Here is a 26939-nt window from a genome sequence, read left to right on the forward strand (position 1 = left end):
TTTGTTCCCCCATCAAATGAGTGAATGAAGTGTGAAAAAGCGTGGGTTTCCCCGATAAAAAACTGGTAATTTCTAACAAGTTACTGATGGCGTACCCTTTCCCGCCAGAGGATAAGTTACGCTGGGAGATATCCCCTAGGGTGGATAAGGCGCTCACACGTTTGTCAAGGTGGCACTGCCGTCTTAGGATACGGCCACTTTGAAGGTACCTGCTGATAAATAGCAGGAGGCTATCCTGAAGTCTGTAATTACACACTCAGGTACTAGACTGAGACCTGCAGACTGCTGCAGCGTGGTCTGTACCCCTTTCAAACAGGGATACTATTTTGCGAACATAAGACGTCGTCTTATATATGAGGGATGCACAGAGGAATATTTTGCCGGCTGGCATCCTGAATTATTGCAATGTCCATTCTGTCAGGAGGGTATTGCAGACCCGACACTGGACAGGTGATGCTGACTTTAAAAGGCACATAGAGCCTTATAAGGGTGAGGAATTGGTTGGGGATGGTCTCTGGGACCTCGTATCCACAGCAACAGCTGGGATGAAAATATTTTACCTCAGGTTTCCTCACAGCCTAAGAAACGCACTGTATTATCAGGTACAGTCCTTTCGGCTTCAAAAAAGCAGGCGGGTCAAACGAGGGAAGAGGGAAAAAGCTGCACCAGCAGCCAGTCCCCAGAATCAAAATTCTTCCCCTGCTTCCTCTGAGTCCACCGCATGACGCGGGGGCTCCACAGGCGTAGCCAGGTACGGTGGGGGGCCGCCTCAAAAATGTCAGCGATCAGTGGGCTCGCTCACAGGTGGATCCCTGGATCCTTCAAGTAGTATCTCAGGGGTACAAGCTGGAAGTCGAGGCGTCTCCCCCCCGCCGTTTACTCAAATCTGCCTTGCCGACAACTCCCTCAGGCAGGGAGGCTGTGCTAGAGGCAATTCACAAGCTGTATTCCCAGCAGGTGATAGTCAAGGTGCCCCTACTTCAACAAGGACGGGGTTACTATTCCACACTGTTTGTGGTACCGAAACCAGCCGGTTCGGTGAGACCCATTTTAAAATGGAAATCCTTGAACACTTACATAACAAAGTTCAAGATGGAATCGCACAGGGCGGTTATTGCAAGCCTGGACGAGGGGGATTACATGGTATCCCTGGACATCAAGGATGCTTACCTGCATGTCCCTATTTACCTTCCTCACCAGGAGTACCTCAGATTGTGGTACAGGATTGCCATTACCAATTCCAGACACTACCGTTTGGACTGTCCACGGCACCGAGGATGTTTACCAAGGTAATGGCAGAAATGATGATACTCCTTCAAAAAAGGGAGTTTTTATTTATCCCATACTTGGATGATCTCCTTATAAAGGCAAGGTCCAGGGAGCAGTTACTGGTCGGAGTAGCACTATCTCAGGAGGTGCTACAACAGCATGGCTGGATTCTGAACATTCCAAAGTCACAGCTGGTTCCTTCCACTCGCTTACTGTTCCTGGGGATGATTTTGGACACAGAACAGAAAAAAGTGTTTCTCCCGCAGGAGAAAGCCAAGGAGCTGTCATCTCTAGTCAGAGACCTCCTAAAACCAAAAAGGCTATCGGTGCATCGTTGCACACGAGTCCTGGGAAAAATGGTGGCTTCATACGAAGCAATTCCATTCGGCAGGTTCCATGCGAGGACCTTCCCGTGAGACCTCTTAGATAAGTGGTCGGGATCACATCTTCAAATGCATCAAATGATAACCCTGTCTCCAAGGACCAGGGTGTCTCTACTGTGGTGGATGCAGGGTGCTCATCTTCTAGAGGGCCGCAGTTTCGGCATACAGGACTGGGTCCTGGTGACCACGGATGCCAGCCTTCAAGGCTGGGGAGCAGTCACACAGGGAAGAAACTTCCAGGGCCTATGGTCAAGTCAGGAGACTTCCCTACATATAAATTCTGGAACTGAGGGCCATTTACAATGCCCTAAGTCAGGCAAGACCCCTGCTTCAAAACCAGCCGGTACTGATACAGTCAGACAACATCACGGCAGTCGCCCATGTGACCCGACAGGGCGGCACAAGAAGCAGGATGGCAATGGCAGAAGCCACAAGGATTCTCCGATGGGCGGAAAATCACGTACTAGCACTGTCAGCAGTGTTCATTCCGGGAGTGGACAACTGGGAAGCAGACTTCCTCAGCAGACACGACCTACACCCGGGAGAGTGGGGACTTCATCCAGAAGTCTTCCTGCTGTTGGTAAACCGTTGGGAAAGGCCACAGGTGGACATGATGGCGTCCCGCCTCAACAAAAATGCTAAAGAGATATTGCGCCAGGTCAAGGGACCCTCAGGCGATAGCTGTGGACGCTCTAGTGACACCGTGGGTGTACCAGTCGGTTTATGTGTTCCCTACTCTGCCTCTCATACCAAAGGTACTGAGAATAATAAGATGGCGAGGAGTAAGAACGATACTCGTGGTTCCGGATTGGCCAAGAAGGGCTTAGTACCCGGAACTTCAGGAAATGATATCAGAGGACCCATGGCCTCTGCCGCTCAGACAGGACCTGCTTCAGCAGGGGCCCTGTCTGTTCCAAGACTTACCGCGACTGCGTTTGACGGCATGGCGATTGAGCGCCGGATCCTGAAGGAAAAGGGTATTCCGGAAGAAGTCATTCCTGCGCTTATTAAAGCCAGAAAAGATGTTACGGCAAAGCATCATCACCGCATGTGGCGGGAATATGTTGCATGGTGCGAGGCCAAAAAGGCCCCAACAGAGGAATTTCCACTAGGTCGATTTCTACATTTCCTGCAAGCAGGAGTGAATATGGGCCTAAGTCTAGGCTCCATTAAAGTACAGATCTCGGCTCTGTCGATTTTCTTTCAAAAAGAATTAGCTTCAGTACCTGAAGTTCAGGCATTGTGAAAGGAGTGCTGCATATTCAGCCCCCGTTTGTGCCCCCTGTGGCACCTTGGGATCTCAACGTGGTGTTGAGTTTTCTTAAAATCACATTGGTTTGAGCCACTAAAAACCGTGGATCTAAAATATCTCACGTGGAAAGTGGTCATGTTATTGGCCTTGGCTTCAGCCAGGCGAGTGTCAGAATTGGCGGCTTTATCATGTAAAAGCCCTTATCTGATTTTCCATATGGATAGGGCAGAATTGAGGACTCGTCCCCAATTTCTTCCTAAGGTGGTGTCAGCGTTTCACCTGAACCAGCCTATTGTGGTCTACTAGTGAATTGGAGGACTCCAAGTTGCTAGACGTTGTCAGGGCCCTGAAAATATATGTTTCCAGGTCGGCTGGAGTCAGAAACTCTGACTCGCTGTTTATCCTGTATGCACCCAACAAGCTGGGTGCTTCTGCTTCTAAGCAGTCTATGGCTCGCTGGATTTGTAGTACAATTCAGCTTGCACATTGTGTGGCAGGCATACCACAGCCAAAATCTGTAAATGCCCATTCCACAAGGAAGGTGGGCTCATCTTGGGCGGCTGCCCGAGGGGTCTCGGCTTTACAACTTTGCCGAGCAGCTACTTGGTCAGGGGCAAACACGTTTGCAAAATTCTACAAATTTGATACCCTGGCTGAGGAGGACCTGGAGTTCTCTCATTCGGTGCTGCAGAGTCATCCGCACTCTCCCGCCCGTTTGGGAGCTTTGGTATAATCCCCATGGTCCTTACGGAGTTCCCAGCATCCACTAGGACGTTAGAGAAAATAAGAATTTACTCACCGGTAATTCTATTTCTCGTAGTCCGTAGTGGATGCTGGGCGCCCATCCCAAGTGCGGATTGTCTGCAATACTTGTAAATAGTTATTGTTAACTAAAGGGTTATTGTTGAGCCATCTGTTGAGAGGCTCAGTTGTTTTCATACTGTCAAACTGGATATAGTATCACGAGTTGTACGGTGTGATTGGTGTGGCTGGTAAGAGTCTTACCCGGGATTCTAAATCCTTCCTTATTATGTCTGCTCGTCCGGGCACAGTGTCCTAACTGAGGCTTGGAGGAGGGTCATAGTGGGAGGAGCCAGTGCACACCAGGTAGTCATAAATCTTTCTAGAGTGCCCAGCCTCCTTCGGAGCCCGCTATTCCCCATGGTCCTTACGGAGTTCCCAGCATCCACTACGGACTACGAGAAATAGAATTACCGGTGAGTAAATTCTTATTTTTTGCACTCCTATTGTCCGGGAGTGCATTAAGTACGTCTGCTACAACACACAACGTATTGACGTTGTATATTGCAACGGATGTACTAAATGCGTCCGTCTGACTGACCATCTTAACTAGGGCTTATTTTTGGGGTATATTACAAACATCCTCTGGAATCTCTGGAATTCCCTACCTCTCCCCCTCAGACCCTCCATCTCTCTACAAAACTTCAAACGGACTCTCAAGACCCACTTCTTCACCAAACCCAGCCAAATCTCATCATAACCCTCTGTTCCACACTCTCTATGTACCCCATCTGTGTCACCCCTGTCTGTCTACCCCTCACCTTTAGAATGTAAGCTCTCACAAGTAGGGCCCTCTTCCCTCATGTGCTTATCCTTTTTCTTACTTTAATAATCCTCAACTGCACCAAATCCAGCAGTCTTCTGCCACCTGATACTTATTCCAGTGTCATCTGCTGATGTAGCTATGTTTATTTACCCTGTACTTGTCCTATATTGTCATCAAAAGTTGCTGTTTTCCTGTTTTGATTATGTGCATATGTACTCTGTAATTGGGCACTGCAGAACCCCTGTGGCGCCATATAAATAAAGGATAATAATAATAATCCTGAAAAATCATCTAGGGCTTATTTTCCGACTAGGTCTTATTTTCGTGAAAATACGGTAGTTGTGCTGGGTAAATGTAAAATATGTTTTTCTGCTATGAAAATCAGCATTACAGATGCTTCCCCATACATTAATGCCGCAGTCACACCAAACAGCCCCTCTCGGCGCGCTAGGTCCTGTGAGACTCTGCTAGCGTCAGCGTCTTTTTCTTGCCTAAAATGAATTTGTCACAATGTGACTAAGACTGTGCTGTTTAATATGATATGCAGCAGATCTGTGTGTGACTGTCTCTGAATCTGTATACGATGTGCTACAATGCAGCAGATGTAGCTTTTTTCCAAGCCAAGTTCCGTTATACAGTCTCAGTCACACACAGATCTACAAGTGTCATACATCAAATGAATCAGCATAGTCTTCTGGTGAGTCCTAATCGCATTGCGTTGCAAGTAAGATGCATTTTCAGGGAAAACAGGTGCCCAGGGCTAGCAGCGTAGCACACTCATACTAGGCATCTCACACTGCCCACCGTGTATTGAGGACACAAGGATTATCAATAATGTTCACAAAGTCAGAATTCACTTAATCTTTACAGGTTACATGCACAATTCTGTGTAGTCCACATAGTTTTTAACTATATATTGATTCCAGTAAGAACCAAACTGGTTGGTGGTTTAACTGTACAGACATTACAATATATTGGCTGACGACTTGGCCATCATTTTTTGCAAGATTTAGGTATACATTGCACCTTGCTGGGTTTCTGCTTTGCTTCCAGCAGCCAATCAGCCTCCATTAGGGAGGCCAATCCCAGGATTGGGATTGGCGGGATCCCGGGATTTAGGCCCAAAAACGTCCGGGATCCAATCCCGGGATCGGAAACTCCAATCCCGGGGATTGAGGGATCAGGAAGCTAAGACGCTGCCCGGCTCCTTCCTCCCGGCTCTCCCTGCGCAGCGTGACCTGTAACTGTGAGGTCACGCTGCGCTGTCAGCAGCTGCAGAGCCAGAAGGTACGGCGGTCTTCACCCAATGGCACCCTCTGCACTCACCCGCCGCCTCCTCCCGGCTCCCCCTGCACTCACCGCGTGCAGCTGGCTCCCCCTGCACTCACCGCGTGCAGCCGGCTCCCTCTGCAATCACCCGATGCCCTGCTGTGCAGGTTTGTAAGTTTGTTTATGTCTGCGGGGCAGGTGGGGAGAGGCGAGGCGAGGCGCGGAGGACGGCCGGACACATTTGAAAGCCAATCCCGGAAATCCTGGGATTGACCATTTTTTAATCCCGATACCAGGGATTGAAAAAAAATGGCCGGGATTGGCCTCCCTAGCCTCCAGGAATGTTCTTTGCAAGCTTCTGAAATTTTGAACACCAATGGCTGCTTTTAGAAGCGGCTACATAGCTTGGATTGGGAGCTCCGTTGCTAGGCCAATCACAATTTTCTTTATGAGCTATCTGCCTCAATTAGACAAAGGTTTTCCTATACCCAGACTGCCAGTTATAACCTTGAACCTAGACCCACTTATTTTCTATAGAAAGCAATATGAAATCATATGATAAAAATATCAGAACAATATAAAAAGGAGCAAGAATTGATGGTCTTCCTATATAACACTGATGAGATCAAGAGATCGTATTGAAGGGGGGGCAGGGATGTGATAGGGAGTGAGAACCGGAGAGTGAGAGATTTTGTGAGAGTTTCCAGGTTTTTTAAAGTGGCAATCATTTACACAGCAAAAGCAACCTGGTTTGCCTCATTACCAAGGTGAAGCAGGAAAGGACATCGACAAGATGTAAAAACATCTTGTCTGGAGAAGCCCTCCGTCGATGTCCCCCTGAGCACACAGCACATCAGCTCAGTGCTGATGCGCTATGTCTCCTTTCTGGCCAGCTCCTCTGCGCATGTGCAAACATGTATGTGCGTGATCTCGCTACTCACGCAAGATCCCCTGTGCAGTCTGGAGCTAGCACCCACCACAGCCAAGGACAGCTCTGTCCCTGCTGTGGTCTATGGGCATCGCCACCTGCAGCTGTCGAAATTGACAGCTGCAGGTGTCGGAATGGTCAGCGATACTGACCATTCATACACTGCCCCCCTCATATCGACCTGCTATCTTTTAGATAGCAGCGCCGATATGGAGCCGCCACCGCTGCAGTCATACATGGGGGAGAAGCGGTATCAGTGCACCTAACCTGCACTGATAATGCTTCTCCCACATAACGGAGGGTAATACATTTACCTGTGTGTCTTAATGTGCTACTTACCACTCTTAAGTATTTAATATTAGCAAATTGTAAAAAGAAAAATTCAGGTGAAAATATAGTAATCTGGGTAAAAAGACAGGAGGTACTATATAAGTGTCCGGGATTAAATAAAGAGACAGAAGGATTTGAGCAAGCCTTCATCCACAGAAGATCTGTGGTTAGTTCTCCAAGATGTTTGAAACAACCTCCCTGTCGAGTTCCTTCAAAACCTGTGTGCAAGTGTACCTAGAAGAATTGATGGTTTTGAAGGCATAGGTTAGTCACACCAAATATTGATTTGATTTAGATTTCTTTCTGTTCATTCACTTTGAATTTTGTTAATTGATAAGAATAAAAACTATTGACACTTCTATTTTTAAAGCATTCTCACTTTGAAGCATTTTTTTTCCACACCTGTCTAAAACCTATGCACAGTACTGTATATTGGGGTGCTTTGTGAGTGGGACAAGTGGTTTTAGACTTGCATGTGGGAGTAATCGGTCTGTTTCCACTTTTTTTTTTTTTTTAAGTCCTCTAAAATGACCCAAATATATACTTGTATCCATTTTTATGTACCCTGTATTTAATTTCAGCACTGAAGAAACATTTTATACGGTTATCCAATGTTAGTTTATCTTTTTTGGGGGTACAGGCAGATTTCCCCATTTTCCCCTACACTTTTCACTACTTGTATGAAAATTTTGTAGTAAACTCGTTTTTGTGATTTTGCAATTGAACAGGTGAATTGCGGGAGTGCGCATACTCACGAAAAGCCTGTTTTCGCACCAAAAAAGTAGTGAAAACATAAATCGCTGTAAATTATCATGATTTTGACACTAATTGAATTTGGCCCATAATCTGCTACTATATACCAATTTTTGTGTGACAAAACATAATAATGGTAAGTACAGTACTTAGTACACTATTAGCGGAAAAAGATGAAAAATTCAGGAAAAATTACTTTTGCACCGGAATCCCTACTCATGGCAGAGTGTTTAAATAATGCCAGGAGTCTCGCCACATACTGCAAAAAGGATAGGTGTACGAGGACGTGTCAATTTTCCCTGTATTTGTAAGATTTTGTAGGAAAATATTTTATTTTCCTACAAACTGATGGCAAGGGAATGTAAAATTTTTATTTTTAAAGCTTTAAGATAAATGAACAACTAATATCAAGAGAGATAAATGATATACAATGAGATGCCATTCTCTATGGCCCTCATTCCGAGTTGTTCGCTCGCAAGGCGATTTTAGCAGAGTTACACACGCTAAGCCGCCGCCTACTGGGAGTGAATCTTAGCTTCTTAAAATTGCGAACGATGTATTCGCAATATTGCGATTACAAACTACTTAGCAGTTTCAGAGTAGCTTCAGACTTACTCGGCATCTGCGATCAGTTCAGTGCTTGTCGTTCCTGGTTTGACGTCACAAACACACCCAGCGTTCGCCCAGACACTCCTCCGTTCCTCCAGCCACTCCTGCGTTTTTTCCGGAAACGGTAGCGTTTTCATCCACACGCCCATAAAACGCCGTGTTTCCGCCCAGTAACACCCATTTCCTGTCAATCACATTACGTTCGCCGGAGCGAAGAAAAAGCCGTGAGTAAAAAAACTATCTTCATAGCAAAATTACTTGGCGCAGTCGCAGTGCGAACATTGCGCATGCGTACTAAGCAGAAAAACGCTGCGATGCGAAGAAAATTACCGAGCGAACGACTCGGAATGAGGGCCTATGTATCTTAGAGAATGCAGTACACAAATGCAAACATGTATTGTTTGCAGGTGTTCAAATAATTCAGAGTAAACTTTAGAGACTAACATAGTCTTAAAGAGTCCAAAAACATAAATTAAGCTTATCATTTTAAAACGCAAGCATAAAATACTAGTTATCTGCTCTTACCATTAGAATAACAGGCAAAAGAAATATAATAGGTACACAAGATTGTTATGGGAAAAAAAGCCTTAATCACTGGTAACTAGGATGAAAACAAAGAGCAGTTGTGTGTTACCTACCAGCCTTGACAAGGCCCTGGAGCCTGCATAAATAATACCCACAAAGAAAGCCGATGCTGGAAGCCATGATACAATCTCAGCTCTGAAAAACAATTATTAAAAGGTTACATACGGTAAAATAGGAATTTAATACCTACCGGTAATTCCTTTTCTCGTAGTCCGTAGGAGATACTGGGATGGATTAGTACCATGGGGTATAGATCGGGTCCATTGGAGCCTGGCACTTTAAGAAATGTTTAGTGTGTGCTGGCTCCCCCCTCTATGCTCCTCCACCAGACTCAGTCTAGGAAAACTGTGGCCGAGGAGACGGACATACTTTGGAGGGAAGGAAAACATATAACAACTGCGGTGAGGTAACGAACCAACACAGAACAACAGGAAAGGATAGCGACGCTAACTCAAATAGTAATAGGGACAGCAACAGCAGACCCAACCAAGAACTTACAACCAGGTAAGCAGTAAACATGAAGCACTGAGGTGGGCACCCAATATCCCCTACGGACTATGAGAAAAGGAATTACCGGTAGGTATTAAATTCCCATTTTCTCTAACGTCCTAGGGGATACTGGGATGGATTAGTACCACGGGGAAGTCCTAAAGCTCCCAAAACGGGTGGGAGAGTGCTGAGACCCCTGTAAAACCACCTGACCAAACTGAAGGTCTTCACCTGCCAAGGTATCGAACTTATAGAACTTTACGAACATGTTTGAACCCGACCAAGTGGCCGCTCGGTACAACTGTAAGGCCGAGAAGCAACGGGCAGCCGCCCAGGAAGAACCCACCGACCTAGTGGAGTGTGCCTGAATAGAACCCGGCAGTGGCAATGCCGAAGAAGAGTTGGCCTGTTGAATGGTCAATCTGAGCCATCGAGCAATGGACTGCTTAGAAGCAGGACATCCAATTTTGGTAGCGTCATAAAGGACAAAAAGCGAGTCAGACTTCCTGTAAGGAGCTGTCCTCTTGACGTAAATCCTCAAAGCCCGAACCACATCCAAGGACTTTGAAGCAACCGAAGTGTCAGACAGTACCGGAACCACTATCAGTTGATTAATGCGAAAAGCCGATACCACTTTTTGCAAAAACTGTGGGCAAGTACTAAGTTCCGCCATATCCTCGTGAAAAATCAAATAAGGGCTCTTACAGGATAAGGCCCCCAATTCTGACATGCGCCTCGCAGAGGCCAAAGCCAGTAACATGACAGTCTTCCAAGTAAGATATTTAAATTCCACCCTGTGTAAATGTTCAAACAAGTCCGATTGGAGAAAAGTCAAGACCACATTTGAGATCCCACGTAGCCGTGAGAGGTACAAAGAGTGATTGAATGCGAAGGATACCCTTCAGGAATGTATGCACTTCTGAAATTACAGCCAATTGCTTCTGGAAGAATATGGAGAGGGCCAAAATCTGAACCTTAAGGGAGCCCAACCTTAGGCCCATATTCACGCCTGCTTGCAGGAAGAGCAGAAAACAGCCAAGTTGAAAATCCACAGTAGAATATTTTCTACCCTCACACCACGAAACATATTTCTTCCAAATTCGGTTGTAATGCTTAGACATGACCACCTTCCGGGCTTGGGCCATAGTCGTGATAACCCTGGAGGGAAGCCCTTTCCTGGCTAGAATCTCCCTTTCAACCTCCAAGCCGTCAAACGAAACCGCAGTAAGTCTGAATAGACGAATGGGCCTTGTTGAAGAAGATTCTTGAGAAGCGGTAGAGGCCAGGGCTCCTCTAGAGACATGGTCAGAAGGTCTGCATACTAGGCTCGTCGAGGCCAATCCGGGGCAATTAGAATTGCCTGAACATTTTCCCTTTTGAGTCATTTTAGAACTCTGAGAATGAGCGGGATTGGAGGAAACAGGTATACGAACTGATAAGTCCATGGTGATGTCAGAGCGTCCACTGCTGCAGCCTGGGAATCCGTCGTCCTGGAACAGTAATGACGCAGCTTCTTGTTGAGACGAGAAGCCATCAGGTCTATCTGTGGACAGCCCCACCGGTGAACCAGTTGCTGAAACAGGTGAGGATGAAAGCCCCATTCCCCCGGATGGAGGTCGTGCCTGCTGAGGAAGTCCGCTTCCCAGTTGTCCACGCCTGGGATGAATATGGCCGAGATGGCCCTTGCGTTGGCTTCTGCCCAGAGGAGTATCCATGAAACCTCTTGCACTGCGACCCTGCTTCTTGTTCCTCCCTGTCGGTTTATGTACGCCACCACCGTGGCGTTGTCTGACTGTACTTGTATGGCCTGATTTTGTAGGAGGTAGGAGGCCTGCAGAAGAGCACTGTAAATTGGCCTGAGTTCCAGAACATTAATCAGGAGTGAAGATTCTTGACTCAACCACTTTCCCTGGAACTGAGCCCCTTGGATCACTGCCCCCCAGCCCCGGGGGCTTGCATCTGCTGTCAGCAGAGTCCAAGACCGGGTACTGAAACTATGGCACTCCACAAGATGAGAGACTTGCAGCCACCATAAAATAAGAATTTACTTACCGATAATTCTATTTCTCGGAGTCCGTAGTGGATGCTGGGGTTCCTGAAAGGACCATGGGGAATAGCGGCTCCGCAGGAGACAGGGCACAAAAAGTAAAGCTTTAGGATCAGGTGGTGTGCACTGGCTCCTCCCCCTATGACCCTCCTCCAAGCCTCAGTTAGGATACTGTGCCCGGACGAGCGTACACAATAAGGAAGGATTTTGAATCCCGGGTAAGACTCATACCAGCTACACCAATCACACTGTACAACCTGTGATCTGAACCCAGTTAACAGTATGATAACAGCGGAGCCTCTGAAAAGATGGCTCACAACAATAATAACCCGATTTTTGTAACTATGTACAAGTATTGCAGATAATCCGCACTTGGGATGGGCGCCCAGCATCCACTACGGACTCCGAGAAATAGAATTATCGGTAAGTAAATTCTTATTTTCTCTATCGTCCTAGTGGATGCTGGGGTTCCTGAAAGGACCATGGGGATTATACCAAAGCTCCCAAACGGGCGGGAGAGTGCGGATGACTCTGCAGCACCGAATGAGAGAACTCCAGGTCCTCCTTAGCCAGGGTATCAAATTTGTAGGATTTTACAAACGTGTTTGCCCCTGACTAAATAGCCGCTCGGCAAAGTTGTAAAGCCGAGACCCCTCGGGCAGCCGCCCAAGATGAGCCCACCTTCCTTGTGGAATGGGCATTTACATATTTTTGGCTGTGGCAGGCCTGCCACAGAATGTGCAAGCTGAATTGTATTACACATCCAACTAGCAATAGTCTGCTTAGAAGCAAGAGCACCCAGTTTGTTGGGTGCATACAGGATAACAGCAAGTCAGTTTTCCTGACTCCAGCCGTCCTGGAAACATATTTTCAGGGCCCTGACAACATCTAGCAACTTGGAGTCCTCCAAGTCCCTAGTAGGTGCAAGGCACCACAATAAGCTGGTTCAGGTGAAACACTGACACCACCTTAGGGAGAGAACTGGGGACGAGTCCGCAGCTCTGCCCTGTCCGAATGGACAAACAGATATGGGCTTTTTTGAGAAAAAAACCACCAATTTGACACTCGCCTGGTCCAGGCCAGGGCCAAGAGCATGGTCACTTTTCATGTGAGATGCTTCAAATCCACAGATTTGACTGGTTTTAAACCAATGTGATTTGAGGAATCCCAGAACTACGTTGAGATCCCACAGTGCCACTGGAGGCACAAAAGGGGGTTGTATATGCAATACTCCCTTGACAAACTTCTGGACTTCAGGAACTGAAGCCAATTCTTTCTGGAAGAAAATCGACAGGGCCGAAATTTGAACCTTAATGGACCCCAATTTGAGGCCCATAGACACTCCTGTTTGCAGGAAATGCAGGAATCGACCGAGTTGAAATTTCTTCGTGGGGCCTTTCTGGCCTCACACCACGCAACATATTTTTGCCACATGTGGTGATAATGTTGTGCGGTCACCTCCTTTCTGGCTTTGACCAGGGTAGGAATGACCTCTTCCGGAATGCCTTTTTCCCTTAGGATCCGGCGTTCCACAGCCATGCCGTCAAACGCAGCTGCGGTAAGTCTTGGAACAGACATGGTACTTGCTGAAACAAGTCCCTTCTTAGCGGCAGAGGCCATAAGTCCTCTGTGAGCATCTCTTGAAGTTCCGGGTACCAAGTCCTTCTTGGCCAATCCGGAGCCATGAGTATAGTTCTTACTCCTCTACGTCTTATAATTCTCAGTACCTTAGGTATGAGAAGCAGAGGATGGAACACATACACCGACTGGTACATCCACGGTGTTACCAGAACGTCCACAGCTATTGCCTGAGGGTCTCTTAACCTGGCGCAATACCTGTCCCGTTTTTTGTTCAGACGGGACGCCATCATGTCCACCTTTGGTATTTCCCAACGGTTTACAATCATGTGGAAAACTTCCCGATGAAGTTTCCACTCTGCCGGGTGGAGGTCGTGCCTGCTGAGGAAGTCTGCTTCCCAGTTTCCATTCCCGGATTGAAACACTGCTGACAGTGCTATCACATGATTTTCCGCCCAGCGAAAAGTCCTTGCAGTTTTTGCCATTGCCCTCCTGCTTCTTGTGCCGCCCTGTCTATTTACGTGGGCGACTGCCGTGATGTTTTTCCCACTGGATCAATACCGGCTGACCTTGAAGCAGAGGTCTTGCTAAGCTTAGAGTATTATAAATTTACCCTTAGCTCCAGTATATTTATGTGGAGAAAAGTCTCCAGACTTGATCACACTCCCTGGAAATTTTTTCCTTGTGTGACTGCTCCCCAGCCTCTCGGGCTGGCCTCCGTGGTCACCAGCATCCAATCCTGAATGCCGAATCTGCGGCCCTCTAGAAGATGAGCACTCTGTAACCACCACAGGAGAGACACCCTTGTCCTTGGATATAGGGTTATCCGCTGATGCATCTGAAGATGCGATCCGGACCATTTGTCCAGCAGATCCCACTGAAAAATTCTTGCGTGAAATCTGCCGAATGGAATTGCTTCGTAGGAAGTCACCATTTTTACCAGGACCCTTGTGCAATGATGCACTGATTTTAGGAGGTTCCTGACTAGCTCGGATAACTCCCTGGCTTTCTCTTCCGGGAGAAACACCTTTTTCTGGACTGTGTCCAGAATCATCCCTAGGCACAGCAGACTTGTCGTCGGGATCAGCTGCGATTTTGGAATATTTAGAGTCCACCCGTGCTGTTGTAGCAGTATCCGAGATAGTGCTACTCCGACCTCCAACTGTTCCCTGGACTTTGCCCTTATCAGGAGATCGTCCAAGTAAGGGATAATTAAGACGCCTTTTCTTCGAAGAAGAATCATCATTTCGGCCATTACCTTGGTAAAGACCCGGGGTGCCGTGGACAATCCAAACGGCAGCGTCTGAAACTGATAGTGACAGTTCTGTACCACGAACCTGAGGTACCCTTGGTGAGAAGGGCAAATTTGGGACATGGAGGTAAGCATCCCTGATGTCTCGGGACACTATATAGTCCCCTTCTTCCTGGTTCGTTATCACTGCTCTGAGTGACTCCATCTTGATTTGAACCTTTGTAAGTGTTCAAATTTTTTTAGATTTAGAATAGGTCTCACCTAGCCTTCTGGCTTCAGTACCACAATATAATGTGGAATAATACCCCTTTTCTTGTTGTAGGAGGGGTAATTTGATTATCACCTGCTGGGAATACAGCTTGTGAATTGTTTCCCATACTGCCTCCTTGTCGGAGGGAGACCTTGGTAAACCAGACTTCAGGAGCCTGCGAAGGGGAAACGTCTCGACATTCCAATCTGTACCCCTGGGATACTACATGTAGGATCCAGGGGTCCTGTACGGTCCCAGCGTCATGCTGAGAGCTTGGCAGAAGCGGTGGAACGCTTCTGTTCCTGGGAATGGGCTGCCTGCTGCAGTCTTCTTCCCTTTCCTCTATCCCTGGGCAGATATGACTCTTATAGGGACGAAAAGGACTGAGGCTGAAAAGACGGTGTCTTTTTCTGCAGAGATGTGACTTAGGGTAAAAACGGTGGATTTTCCAGCAGTTGCCGTGGCCACCAGGTCCGATGGACCGACCCCAAATAACTCCTCTTCCTTTATACGGCAATACACCTTTGTGCCGTTTGGAATCTGCATCACCTGACCACTGTCGTGTCCATAAACATCTTCTGGCAGATATGGACATCGCACTTACTCTTGATGCCAGAGTGCAAATATCCCTCTGTGCATCTCGCATATATAGAAAATGCATCCTTTAAATGCTCTATAGTCAATAAAATACTGTCCCTGTCAAGGGTATCAATATTTTTAGTCAGGGAATCCGACCAAGCCACCCCAGCTCTGCACATCCAGGCTGAGGCGATCGCTGGTCGCAGTATAACACCAGTATGTGTGTATATACTTTTTATGATATTTTCCAGCCTCCTGTCAGCTGGCTCCTTGAGGACGGCCCTATCTATAGACGGTACCGCCACTTGATTTGATAAGCGTGTGAGCGCCTTATCCACCCTAAGGGGTGTTTCCCAACGCGCCCTAACTTCTGGCGGGAAAGGGTATACCGCCCATAATTTTCTATCGGGGGGAACCCACGCATCATCACACACTTCATTTCATTTATCTGATTCAGGAAAAACTACGGTAGTTTTTTCACATCCCACATAATACCCTCTTTTGTGGTACTTGTAGTATCAGAAATATGTAGCACCTCCTTCATTGCCCTTAACGTGTGGCCCTAATAAGGAATACGTTTGTTTATTCACCGTCGACACTGGATTCAGTGTCCATGTCTGTGTCGACCGACTAAAGTAAACGGGCGTTTTAAAACCCCTGACGGTGTTTCTGAGACGTCTGGACCGGTACTAATTGTTTGTCGGCCGTCTCATGTCGTCAACCGACCTTGCAGCGTGTTGACATTATCACGTAATTCCCTAAATAAGCCATCCATTCCGGTGTCGACTCCCTAGAGAGTGACATCACCATTACAGGCAATTGCTCCGCCTCCTCACCAACATCGTCCTCATACATGTCGACACACACGTACCGACACACAGCACACACACAGGGAATGCTCTGATAGAGGACAGGACCCACTAGCCCTTTGGAGAGACAGAGGGAGAGTTTGCCAGCACACACCAAAAACGCTATAATTATATAGGGACAACCTTATATAAGTGTTTTCCCTTATAGCATCTTTTATATATTTCTAACGCCAAATTAGTGCCCCCCCTCTCTGTTTTAACCCTGTTTCTGTAGTGCAGTGCAGGGGAGAGCCTGGGAGCCTTCCCTCCAGCCTTTCTGTGAGGGAAAATGGCGCTGTGTGCTGAGGAGATAGGCCCCGCCCCTTTTTCGGCGGGCTCGTCTCCCGCTCTTTAATGGATTCTGGCAGGGGTTAAATATCTCCATATAGCCCCCGGAGGCTATATGTGAGGTATTTTTAGCCAAAAAAGGTTTTCATTTGCCTCCCAGGGCGCCCCCCTCCCAGCGCCCTGCACCCTCAGTGACTGCCGTGTGAAGTGTGCTGAGAGGAAATGGCGCACAGCTGCAGTGCTGTGCGCTACCTTAAGAAGACTGAGGAGTCTTCTGCCGCCGATTCTGGACCTCTTCTCGTTTCAGCATCTGCAAGGGGGCCGGCGGCGAGGCTCCGGTGACCATCCAGGCTGTACCTGTGATCGTCCCTCTGGAGCTAATGTCCAGTAGCCAAAGAAGCCAATCCATCCTGCACGCAGGTGAGTTCACTTCTTCTCCCCTAAGTCCCTCGTTGCAGTGATCCTGTTGCCAGCAGGACTCACTGTAAAATAAAAAACCTAAGCTAAACTTTTCTAAGCAGCTCTTTAGGAGAGCCACCTAGATTGCACCCTTCTCGGCCGGGCACAAAAATCTAACTGAGGCTTGGAGGAGGGTCATAGGGGGAGGAGCCAGTGCACACCACCTGATCCTAAAGCTTTACTTTTTGTGCCCTGTCTCCTGCGGAGCCGCTATTCCCCATGGTCCTTTCAGGAACCCCAGCATCCACTAGGACGATAGAGAAAAGGGAGATCCATGCTCTTGGCGACAGAGCTATACTCTGGTGCATATGCAGGCGAGACCCTGACCACTTGTCTAGCAGATCCAGCTGGAGCAGACGGGCATGGTACCTGCCGTATTGGATTGCCTCGTCGGATGCCACCATCTTTCCCAGTAGGCGGATGCAAAGGTGAACAGAGACCCTCCGGGGTCTGAGCACTGAGCGGACCATAGCCTCGAATGTCAATGTCTTGTCCATGGGGAGGAACACCTTCTGAGACACCGTGTGCAGTATCAGTCCCAGGAACTGAATTCTTTGTGACAGTTCCAGGTGAGATTCCTGTAAATTTAGGATCCAACCATGATCCGTAAGACAGCGAGTAGCCAAGTTGATGCTGTTCAGCAAACTCTCTATGGACACCGTCTTTATCAGGAGATCGTCCAAGTAAGGAACTATGTTGACTCCCATCATGCGGAGTTGCATCATCATCTCCGCCATCACTTTTGTGAATACCCTTGGGGCTGTGGAGAGACCAAAGGGTAAGGCCTGAAACTGGAAATGGTGGTCCAGAACAGCGAATCTGAGATAAGCCTGATGAGGGGGGCCATATCGGGATGTGTAGATAGGCATCCTTGATATCCAGGGATACCAGGAATTCCCCTTCTTCCGGACCAGAGACTACAGCCCTTAGAGATTCCATCTTGAACTTGAACACCCGATGATACGGGTTCAAAGATTTGAGGTTCAAAATCGCCCGCAACAAACTGCCTGGTTTCAATACCACAAACAGACTTGAATAAAATCCCTTGTTGTGTAACAGAGGAGGTACTGGAACAATGGGGGTAATTAAGACCTGATCGCTCGCTAGTTTTTGCAGTCCTGCGTTTGCATAGTCGCCACCCACCAGGGAGTGTATTTTAGCTGTGCAAGTGTGCGATCGCATGTGCAGCCGAGCAAACTTTGTGCAATTTCTGAGTTGCCCAGAACTTACTCAGCCGCTGCGATCACTTCAGCCTGTCCGGGGCCGGAATTGACTCAGACACCCACCCTGCAAACGCTTGGACACGCCTGCGTTTTTCCAGACACTCCCTGAAAACGGTCAGTTGACACCCACAAACGTCTTCTTCCAGACAATCACCTTGCGATCGGCTGTGCGAATGGATTCTTCGTAAAACACATCACACAGCAACGATCCGCTTTGTACCCGCGAGACGCGCCTGCGCATTGCGGTGCATACACATGCGCAGTTCTGACTTGATCGCAGCACTGCAAAAAACGCTAGCGAGCGATCAAGTCTGAATGACCCCCAATAACCTTTGTCTGTAGTAGTTTTTGAATGGCATCCAGCAAGGTAACTCTTGCTACAGGTCTGAAGAGGGGGTACTTAAAATTCCAACCGGTAACCCTGGGATATGAGGTCCCTCACCCACGGGTCCCGGCAGGATTTCACCCACACATGAGCGAAGTGTTGAAGTCGAGCACCCATCTGAAATTCCCCCTGCAGCTGGGGCCACCCGTCACGCGGAGGGCTTAGTGGAGGAGCATCAGGAGGCCTGGTCCAGAGGACCAGCAGCCGATGGTTTACGGGACTTACCTCTATTTCCTCTAGCTGCATTGGAGGCATCTCTGGCTCTGCCTCTAAGTCTGGCCTCACGAAAGGACTGCAGAAAGGGCCCAGGATAGGGACGTCTAGCTGGAGGCACAGCAGATGGCAAATAGGTAGACTTACCCGCCATTGCTTGAGAGATCCACTTGTTTAGTTCTTCCTCAAACAAGGAATCCCCCTGGAAAAGGAAGATTTTCCACTCCTTTCTTGGAATCAGGATCCGCTGTCCACTGTCGCAGCCACAGAGCCCTGCGAGCTGAGACCGCCATTGTTGTAGAACAGACATTAATGAGGCGTATTTCTTTGATCACCTCACTCATGAAATTCGCAGCATCCTGAATATGATGCAGTAGAGACAGAATCTCGTCCTGAAGTAGCATGTCAAACCCTTCTATTATATTATCAGACCATTTTACCATGGCTCCTGTAATCCAACCGCAAGCAATGGTGGGCCTCTGTGCTATGCCCACTGCGGTATAAATTGATTTGAGTTTAGTCTAAATTTTACAGTCAGCAGGGTCTTCGAGAGAGATAGCACGATGTACAGGCAGCACAATTTTACATGACAGCCAGGACACGGAGGTATCCACATAGGGGGAGGTGGTTCTCCCATACCTTCCTATCCTCAGGTGGGAAAGGGAAAGAATTTAGCAACTGTTTCAGGGTTTTACATTTTTTGTCAGGATTGACCCATGCTTCTTTAAAGAGTGAGTGAGAGTGAGAAGGTGGCAGTATGTTAAGAAAACAATTCTTCCTCAGGTTCTGTCTCCTTATCCGGTATGCTAAGGACTTCTCTAATAGAATAAATTAGGGCCTCCACACCTCACAGAGTATTGTAGCCCTCCATGTCTACCTCACCTTCACCCAGATCTGGCATGTCATTATCAATCAGATTGGAGTACATGTGTGAGTGTGCGTTTATGAGAGACCATCAGGGGGGACTGAGGAGCCTGCCCGTGGTCAGCAGCCCTGATTAAAAAATCATCCACCGATTTCTTAAGGGTCTGCCTTTCTTGTCTGGCCATAGACAACTCTGTATTAATATTGGTAATCATTCCTTTAAATGATACTAACCACTCAGGCTCCTGAACACTATAACCCTGTGAAGGTAAATAACACTGTGTACAAAGGAGAGATCCTCCCGGTGAAGGGGAAAACTTTGTGTTGCATGAGGGACACACAGCCTTTTTGCCAGACATTCTGATTCAGCAGAAATATACACAGTTTAGTGAAATAACACAGTATAGTGAAAAAACAGAGGTGAAATAACACAGTAAACCCCAGACACTTGAATGGAGTGACACAGAGAGGAATGAGACCATCACACAATACCTCAGTCAAAGCCGTGCTCTGCTGGGTATAATTCAGAGCCTTAGTAAGGCAGAATGTGGTAGAGCCACCTATATGCTACCCCCTTTCTATAAAACCTTCTGGTACCAGTACCATTGGTGATTCAGCAGGGTCTGTGGAGGAGCAGCGCTTACATGCAGCCTGGAAGTCAGCAGCAGCTGGAAATGAGCCATTGGTCCCGCTCTACAGGAAGCCCCGCCCCGCCCCCTCAATGGCACGCATTCCCTATATGATTAAACTGGCTTTATTGTAAACATATATAGTGTAAAATGGAGTTTAAAAACCCCAATACTTCAGCGCCAGTGTGAGTGTCCGCAGCGGGCACCGCAGCCCGCAGCCTGGTGCCCGCCGCGCCCTTATGCCGCCGTTGCCACTGGTGACCCGCTAACCGGGACTCCGGTGTTAGTACTCACCGCACCACGTCTTTTTCGGCATCTGTTAGGGGTGGCGGCATGCTGCTGGCGTGTGCGCACACCCTGGGGGCATATAAAACAGCGCCTCAGGAGCTAATGTCAGCGGGGATATTAACCATTAACCCTATAGCAGGTTGGTTCAGTTCCCCCCTAAGTCCCACGACGCAGGCAGACTGATGCCAGCCAGTGCTGCCTGAAAATAATAAACTAAAATAAATTTCTGAAGAAAACTCTCTGGAGCTCCAGAGACTGCACCCGGCCCCTTGGACACATTTTCTAAACGGAGTCTGGTGAAAGGGCATCGAGGGGAGGAGCCAGCACACACTGAACATTTCTTAAAGTGCCAGGCTCCAGTGGACCCTACCTATACCCTATGGTTACTAATCCATCCTAGTATCCTCTAGGACGTTAGAGAAAAGTTTTTTACGTAACCCAAATATGTAACTATACAGTAGATTTCATTATACTGTATCTAATATATTTCTTAAACAATAAGTCATATCAAAGAAATAACCCTATTTTGCTTAACATTTTCACATTTTGCAAATAGACTACACTAGCACTTTTGACACATCCACAAAGCAATATATCATTTGAAATCAAAATATTTGAAAACCTTTCCACAAATTGCTATAAACAATGAAAAACAAAATGATCTTATTTCAACAGTTTATTTACAATGTAATCTTATTTGTGCATGAATGTTTTTTGCTAAAATATATCTTTCATCAGTGTCCTGGGAGATAGCCTGTAGTAGCACCAGATATAACTGCAGTAGCGTCTTCAGACAGTGTCGGACTAGGGCATGTGGGGCCCACCGGGGGGATGCAATGGTAGGGGCCCATGTTTAGGGGTGTGGCCAGTCTGTAGAGGGGTGTGGCCTGCCACTTCATTGGTTTGACTAACCATTAGAGAGTGCAACGTCTGGGCCCCTTCATAAATATATACAGTAAATTCAGCTGCTGCATGCATGATAATGTACCAGATTAATAACAGCAATGCACTGTAGAAAATACACCATAGTCCAGTATAAGGTAACATATGTATAATGTATAATTCAAGTGCACTGTCTGGAACCTGATCCTTAGAGCAGGACGTGGGCCCCCAGGCAGTGGGGCCCACCGGTGGTTCCCCTGTACCTCTGTGAGCCAGTCCAAGCCTGTCTTCAGCGCAGTAACACTTCTATGGCATTCATTTGATGATCTGCAGAATGCTGTCAGTAGAAGGATTATTTTCTATGGCAATACATGTGGCATAAGGAAGGTGCTATGTCAGTGAGTGAAAACAAACTCAAAATGTAAAGAATTATGAGCACTTGGGTATTCAATTAAACAGAAAATAAATATGGAGAGAGAGCCTATGTCTTGTAAATCACCAGGGCCATTAATTTTAATATGCCGCTGTACGACTTCCGAACACACAAGCAAATACGGAGAAGACCTTAAGTGCAGAATGTTAGCTTTAAGTGGACCACTGTATGACTACTAACCCACAACTGTTTTCCTTAAATGCCCTTCTTAATTAAGTTATATCAGTCTGTATCTATTATGTTGACATGTTTCAAAATGTCGTCAGGTTCACAATGTCATGTGAAATGTCAACATTCTGAGGTTACAGACGTTTAGGGTTAGGCATGGCCGGGAGGGTTAGGCTGCGTATAGGAGGTTTCGGTTAGGCACTAGGAGGGAGTACGACAATTTATCGGAATGTCACTCCTCGGATGCATGTGCCAGAACTGACACTGCCAGGGCAAGGTAAGATACCGCTTGACCACCAAGGAATATTTGTCAACAGTTCTTCATGTAAGATACCGCTTGACCACCAGGGAATATTTGTCAACAGTTCTTCATGTCAGCATATCATCCATGTGGACATGATTAATGTCAACATGCTGAGCATGCTGCATGTTGACGTGATAACTGTGGAACATTCGTACTGAAACAAGATAATCAGTCAGAATGTCAACGGTGATCATAGCGACATTGATGAGTTAGAGAGCGAAGGAAACAGATTTTAAGATATTGATGTTCCTCTTGAAAACAGGGCTTCCTTCCTAGTACATTATATTTATTTTAAGTTATTTTTGAACATGACTTGTTTATATTATTTTTGTACTATACTTTTAGTAAGATATGTCTTGTGATGTTACATTTTTTTCTTGGCTTGGTATAAAACATCTATTGACCAGGTCTATGCGAATTGCAGGAGTTGGGTAGAATTATTATTACAGGATCCTGTTGAACGACAGGCTCTAGAATTTGTTTGACATACCCTTGCCATATGCACTGGCAGATGTAAATGACAAATACTCTCTATACAGCACTGTGCAAAATAGTAACACTAATAAAAAGATAATAATAATAATAATAATAATAATAATATACAGATATTGAAAAGGACTAGTCATAGTTCAAGCTTGGACTTATAATTCAAAAGTCATTATTTGTCAGCGTCTTGAACTCACTCATGCTTTGACTTGGGCGTTTTAACTTTCAGGGTTCCAAGGCAATAAGAGGAAGCAGGGAGGGCTGGCCTAGTGTTGTAGCTCCCAAAACATTGTTACTTGTCTTTCAACCAGTGGTCCTTACAAATAAGTTTTTCATTTATGTACAGCAAATTTGCACATGACTACACCAATAGTGAGATATACGTATTAAATCAGTTCAGTCATAGTCAAAGTAACAATTTAGTAAAATTAACATAAAAAACAACAACCTGTATACACAATATGGGCAGCATCCTTTTAACCATGGTAAATAACTGCAGTTAATTACCACCCCTGGGGCCATTAACACCCCCGATGCGGACACTTATCAGGGATTTTGTTTCACCTGCCCAAATCCGCGATAAGCGTGAATTTTTTTGCCACTTGCAGCCGCAAAAAATGTATAGGCCCCTGGCTTTTCACAGATCCTATATGTTTTCTAGCAAAAAAGGAAAAAAATGGGGTAACTGGATAATCCTAAATAAAATAATAATTAAAAAAAAAAAAATCGCTGCAAAAAATGTTCAAAATCGCAAAAAAAAAAAAAAAATCACGAAAATAATTTTGGGTCTTACTGAATGCAGCCTATATATTTATAAGTCAGTTGAAGGGTATAGATAGAGGAAAACAGTCACCACTGAGAGAATGTGGTCAGCAAACCAAACCTACATTGCAGGATTATGATTGCCTTGAAGAATGTACTTAGAAATAGCATAGAAAATAGAGGGGCACAATAAACTAGTCTGCGAGGGACTAGAGACAATAGGCACATATGGAAGAGTCTCCACTGCCCAATACATTACCAAAGAGTGCCTGTGGAAGCTGCATCACTAATAGATATCTCAGCTGCAAGTATGAATTAAGTCAAAAGCTGGAAAGGTTAAATGCCACCTTGAGCAAGTTAAATGACCAAAACACATGCAGAATATGTAACGCCCAGCATAAAATCCATTCATGTCTACATACTAGTGCTCAAGGAAAGCAGTATTTTGCCATAGAGGGGCATGTGTGTCTAAGGCTGATTATCGGCTGATGTGACACTGCATGCAGTCGAAAAGGTGGCAAGAGTACTCTACATTAACCTCGCATTCCATAGAAGTAAATGTAGAGAAGTAGGGTGAATTGCATCCAAAAAAACAAGCTGCAATGCAAACCCTTTTAGACTACAAGTACACATGGTACGGACTATGGCAGTGGTTCCCAAATTCTTTTGAATCCCGGCACCCTAGAGTATCAGAAAAATTTTTAGGGCACCCATAGGCCAAACGTTTCTTATTGAGAAATTTAGAAAAAAATATTAAATTAAGTAAATTGTGTTTATATGTCATCCTTAGGTTTAATTATGTGGTGAGGGACAAGATTCACTTCTGTTTGTCCACATATTTTATGACTGGCATACACAAGCACTTGTTTAGCTAACTACATTGACCATAAATAATTTCAACTGGTCCTAGACCACCAACCCAAGGCACCCCTGTAAGTGCTTCGAGGCAGCCCAGGGTTCCACGGCACACAGTTTGGGAAACATTGGACTTTGGGGTTATTTGAATAAATGGCATTATAGGTGCCAATGGGGTCCATTCCATTGTCATTATATATGGAGTCACAAGGGTTCTGCAGCGCCTAATGAAGTACATAAACAAATGAACTATACAAGAAAACAGAGACTTACAGTACAAGACATTGCAGGACTAGGACATGGTTTATAGATGTTGTTGAATCAGCAGTCATTATATTCAAAACCGTAGCAGGGCGACAGAAACCAAGGGTTAAGTGCAATTGTAAAAAATGAGAAGGAAACGACAGTATAAGTGAGGGTAGGAAAAGCACATTAGGGAAGAGGACCCTGCTCGTTAGAGAGGCAGACAGAGGGGCAAACAGACAGGGGTGACACAGATGGGGTAGACAGTGAGCATGGAGCAATAGGTTAAGTATGAGAGCTGGGTGGCTTTGACAGAGGAGTGGGTTATGAGAGTCCATTTGAAATGTTGTAGAGAGGTAACGAGTCTAATAGTGAGAGGGAGAGAATTCCATACCCAGGAAGACAAAAACGTAAGGATTTATGTATACAAACTGGTTTACATGGATTTAACAAATTTGTGTGATAGACCGTTTTTGTCCGTTTTTTAGTACCCCTTCCCCTGTTGAACTAGGGGAACCTTGACAATCACTTGCTGTTGACACAGCTTTTGAATTGCAGCTAAAACTATCGCCCTCTCTGGGGGAGAAGTTGGTAAAGCCGATTTGAAAAATCGGCGCGGAGGCACCTCTTCGAATTCCAGCTTGTAGCCTTGGGATACAATTTCCATCGCCCAAGGATCCACATCTGATTGAAACCAGACGTGGCTGAAGAGTCGAAGACGTGCCCCCACCGGCGCGGACTCCCTCAGTGGAGCCCCAGCGTCATGCAGTGGATTTAGTAGAAGCCGGGGAGGACTTCTGCTCCTGGGAACTAGCCGTAGGAGGCATTCTTTTCCCTCTACCCTTACCTCTGGCGAGGAAGGAAGAGCCCCGACCTCTTCTGGACTTATGCGACCGAAAGGACTGCATCTGATATTGTGGTGTTTTCTTTTGCTGTGGGGGAACATAAGGTAAAAAAGTAGATTTACCCGCGGTAGCTGTGGAAACCAGGTCCGTGAGACCTTCCCCAAATAAAACCTCACCCTTGTAAGGCAAAACTTTCATATGTCTTTTTGAGTCGGCATCATCCGTCCATTGGCGGTCCACAGGGCTCGCCTAGCAGAAATTGCCATGGCGTTGGCTCTTGAACCTAACAGTCCAACGTCTCTCGAAGCGTCTCTCATATATAAGACTGCGTCTTTAATGTGACCCAAGGTCAATAAAATGCTATCTCTATCTAAGGTATCAATGTCAGCTGACAAGGTATCTGCCCAAGCTGCTACAGCGCTACAAACCCAAGCCGACGCTATTGCCGGTCTGAGCAAGGCACCCGTATGTGCATAAATTGATTTTAAGGTAGTTTCCTGTCTGCGATCAGCAGGATCCCTGAAGGCTGCCGTGTCTGGAGACGGTAGCGCCACCTTTTTTGGACAAGCGCGTTAAAGCCTTGTCCACCCTAGGTGAGGATTCCCACCGTAACCTGTCCTGTGCAGGGAAAGGATACGCCATAAGAATTCTCTTGGGAATCTGCAGTTTCTTGTCTGGAGTTTCCCAAGCTTTTTCAAATAACGCATTCAGCTCATGAGATGGGGGAAAGGTTACCTCAGGTTTCTTTTCCTTAAACATGCATACCCTCGTGTCAGGGACAGAGGGGTCATCTGTGATATGCAAAACATCTTTTATTGCCATAATCATATAATGAATACTTTTGGCCACCCTTGGGTGTAACCTCGCATCATCATAGTCGACACTGGAGTCAGAATCAGTGTCGGTATCAGTGTCTGCTACTTGGGACAGGGGACGTTTCTGAGACCCTGAAGGGCCCTGTGACACAGTCAAAACCATGGACTGACTTCCTGTTTTATCCCTGGACTCTGCTTTGTCCAATCTCTTATGTAATAAAGACACATTTGCATTTAAAACATTCCACATATCCAACCAATCAGGTGTCGGCATTGCCGACGGAGACACCACAATCATCTGCTCCACCTCCTCCTAGGATGAGCCTTCCGCTTCAGACATGCCGACACACACGTACCGACACCCCCACACACTCAGGGATATATCTATATGGAGACAGTCCCCCAATAAGGCCCTTCGGAGAGACAGAGAGAGAGTATGCCAGCACACACCCAGCGCCACCGGACACTGGAATAAAATCCCAGTTAGTACAGCGCTTTTATATAAATATATAAATACACTCACTGCCCCAATTAAATGTGCCCCCCCCCTCTTTTTTTGCCCTCTGTAACCGTGTTCAGCAGGGGAGAGTCCGGGGAGCTAGCTTCTCTGCAGTGTGCTGTGGAGAAAATGGCGCTGGTTAGTGCTGGAGGATCAAGCTCCGCCCCCTCAGCGGCGGGCTTCGGTCCCGCTCAAATTATTTATACTGGCGGGGTTTTTTTAATATACCGCCTCTGCAGTATCTAATCTATTTGCCAGTGTCCCTTGAGGTTAATATTGCTGCCCAGGGCACCCCCCCCCTGCGCCCTGC

The 26939-nt window shown here is 46.6% G+C and overlaps 1 protein-coding gene across 2 annotated transcripts in view; it reads right to left on the bottom strand.

Annotated features, from left to right (window-relative positions):
• Window positions 1–26939, bottom strand: part of TMEM241 (transmembrane protein 241) — a 381772-nt gene that overhangs the window by 237373 nt on the left and 117460 nt on the right. For both annotated transcript variants that reach the window (XM_063923592.1, XM_063923591.1), the window contains exon 4: window positions 8999–9080. In XM_063923592.1, coding sequence (XP_063779662.1) covers window positions 8999–9080 — 82 coding nt within the window. The remainder of the gene's footprint in view (window positions 1–8998; window positions 9081–26939) is intronic.

This window comes from Pseudophryne corroboree, chromosome 5 (genome assembly GCF_028390025.1).
Source record: "Pseudophryne corroboree isolate aPseCor3 chromosome 5, aPseCor3.hap2, whole genome shotgun sequence".
NCBI classification, from domain to species: Eukaryota; Metazoa; Chordata; class Amphibia; order Anura; family Myobatrachidae; genus Pseudophryne; species Pseudophryne corroboree.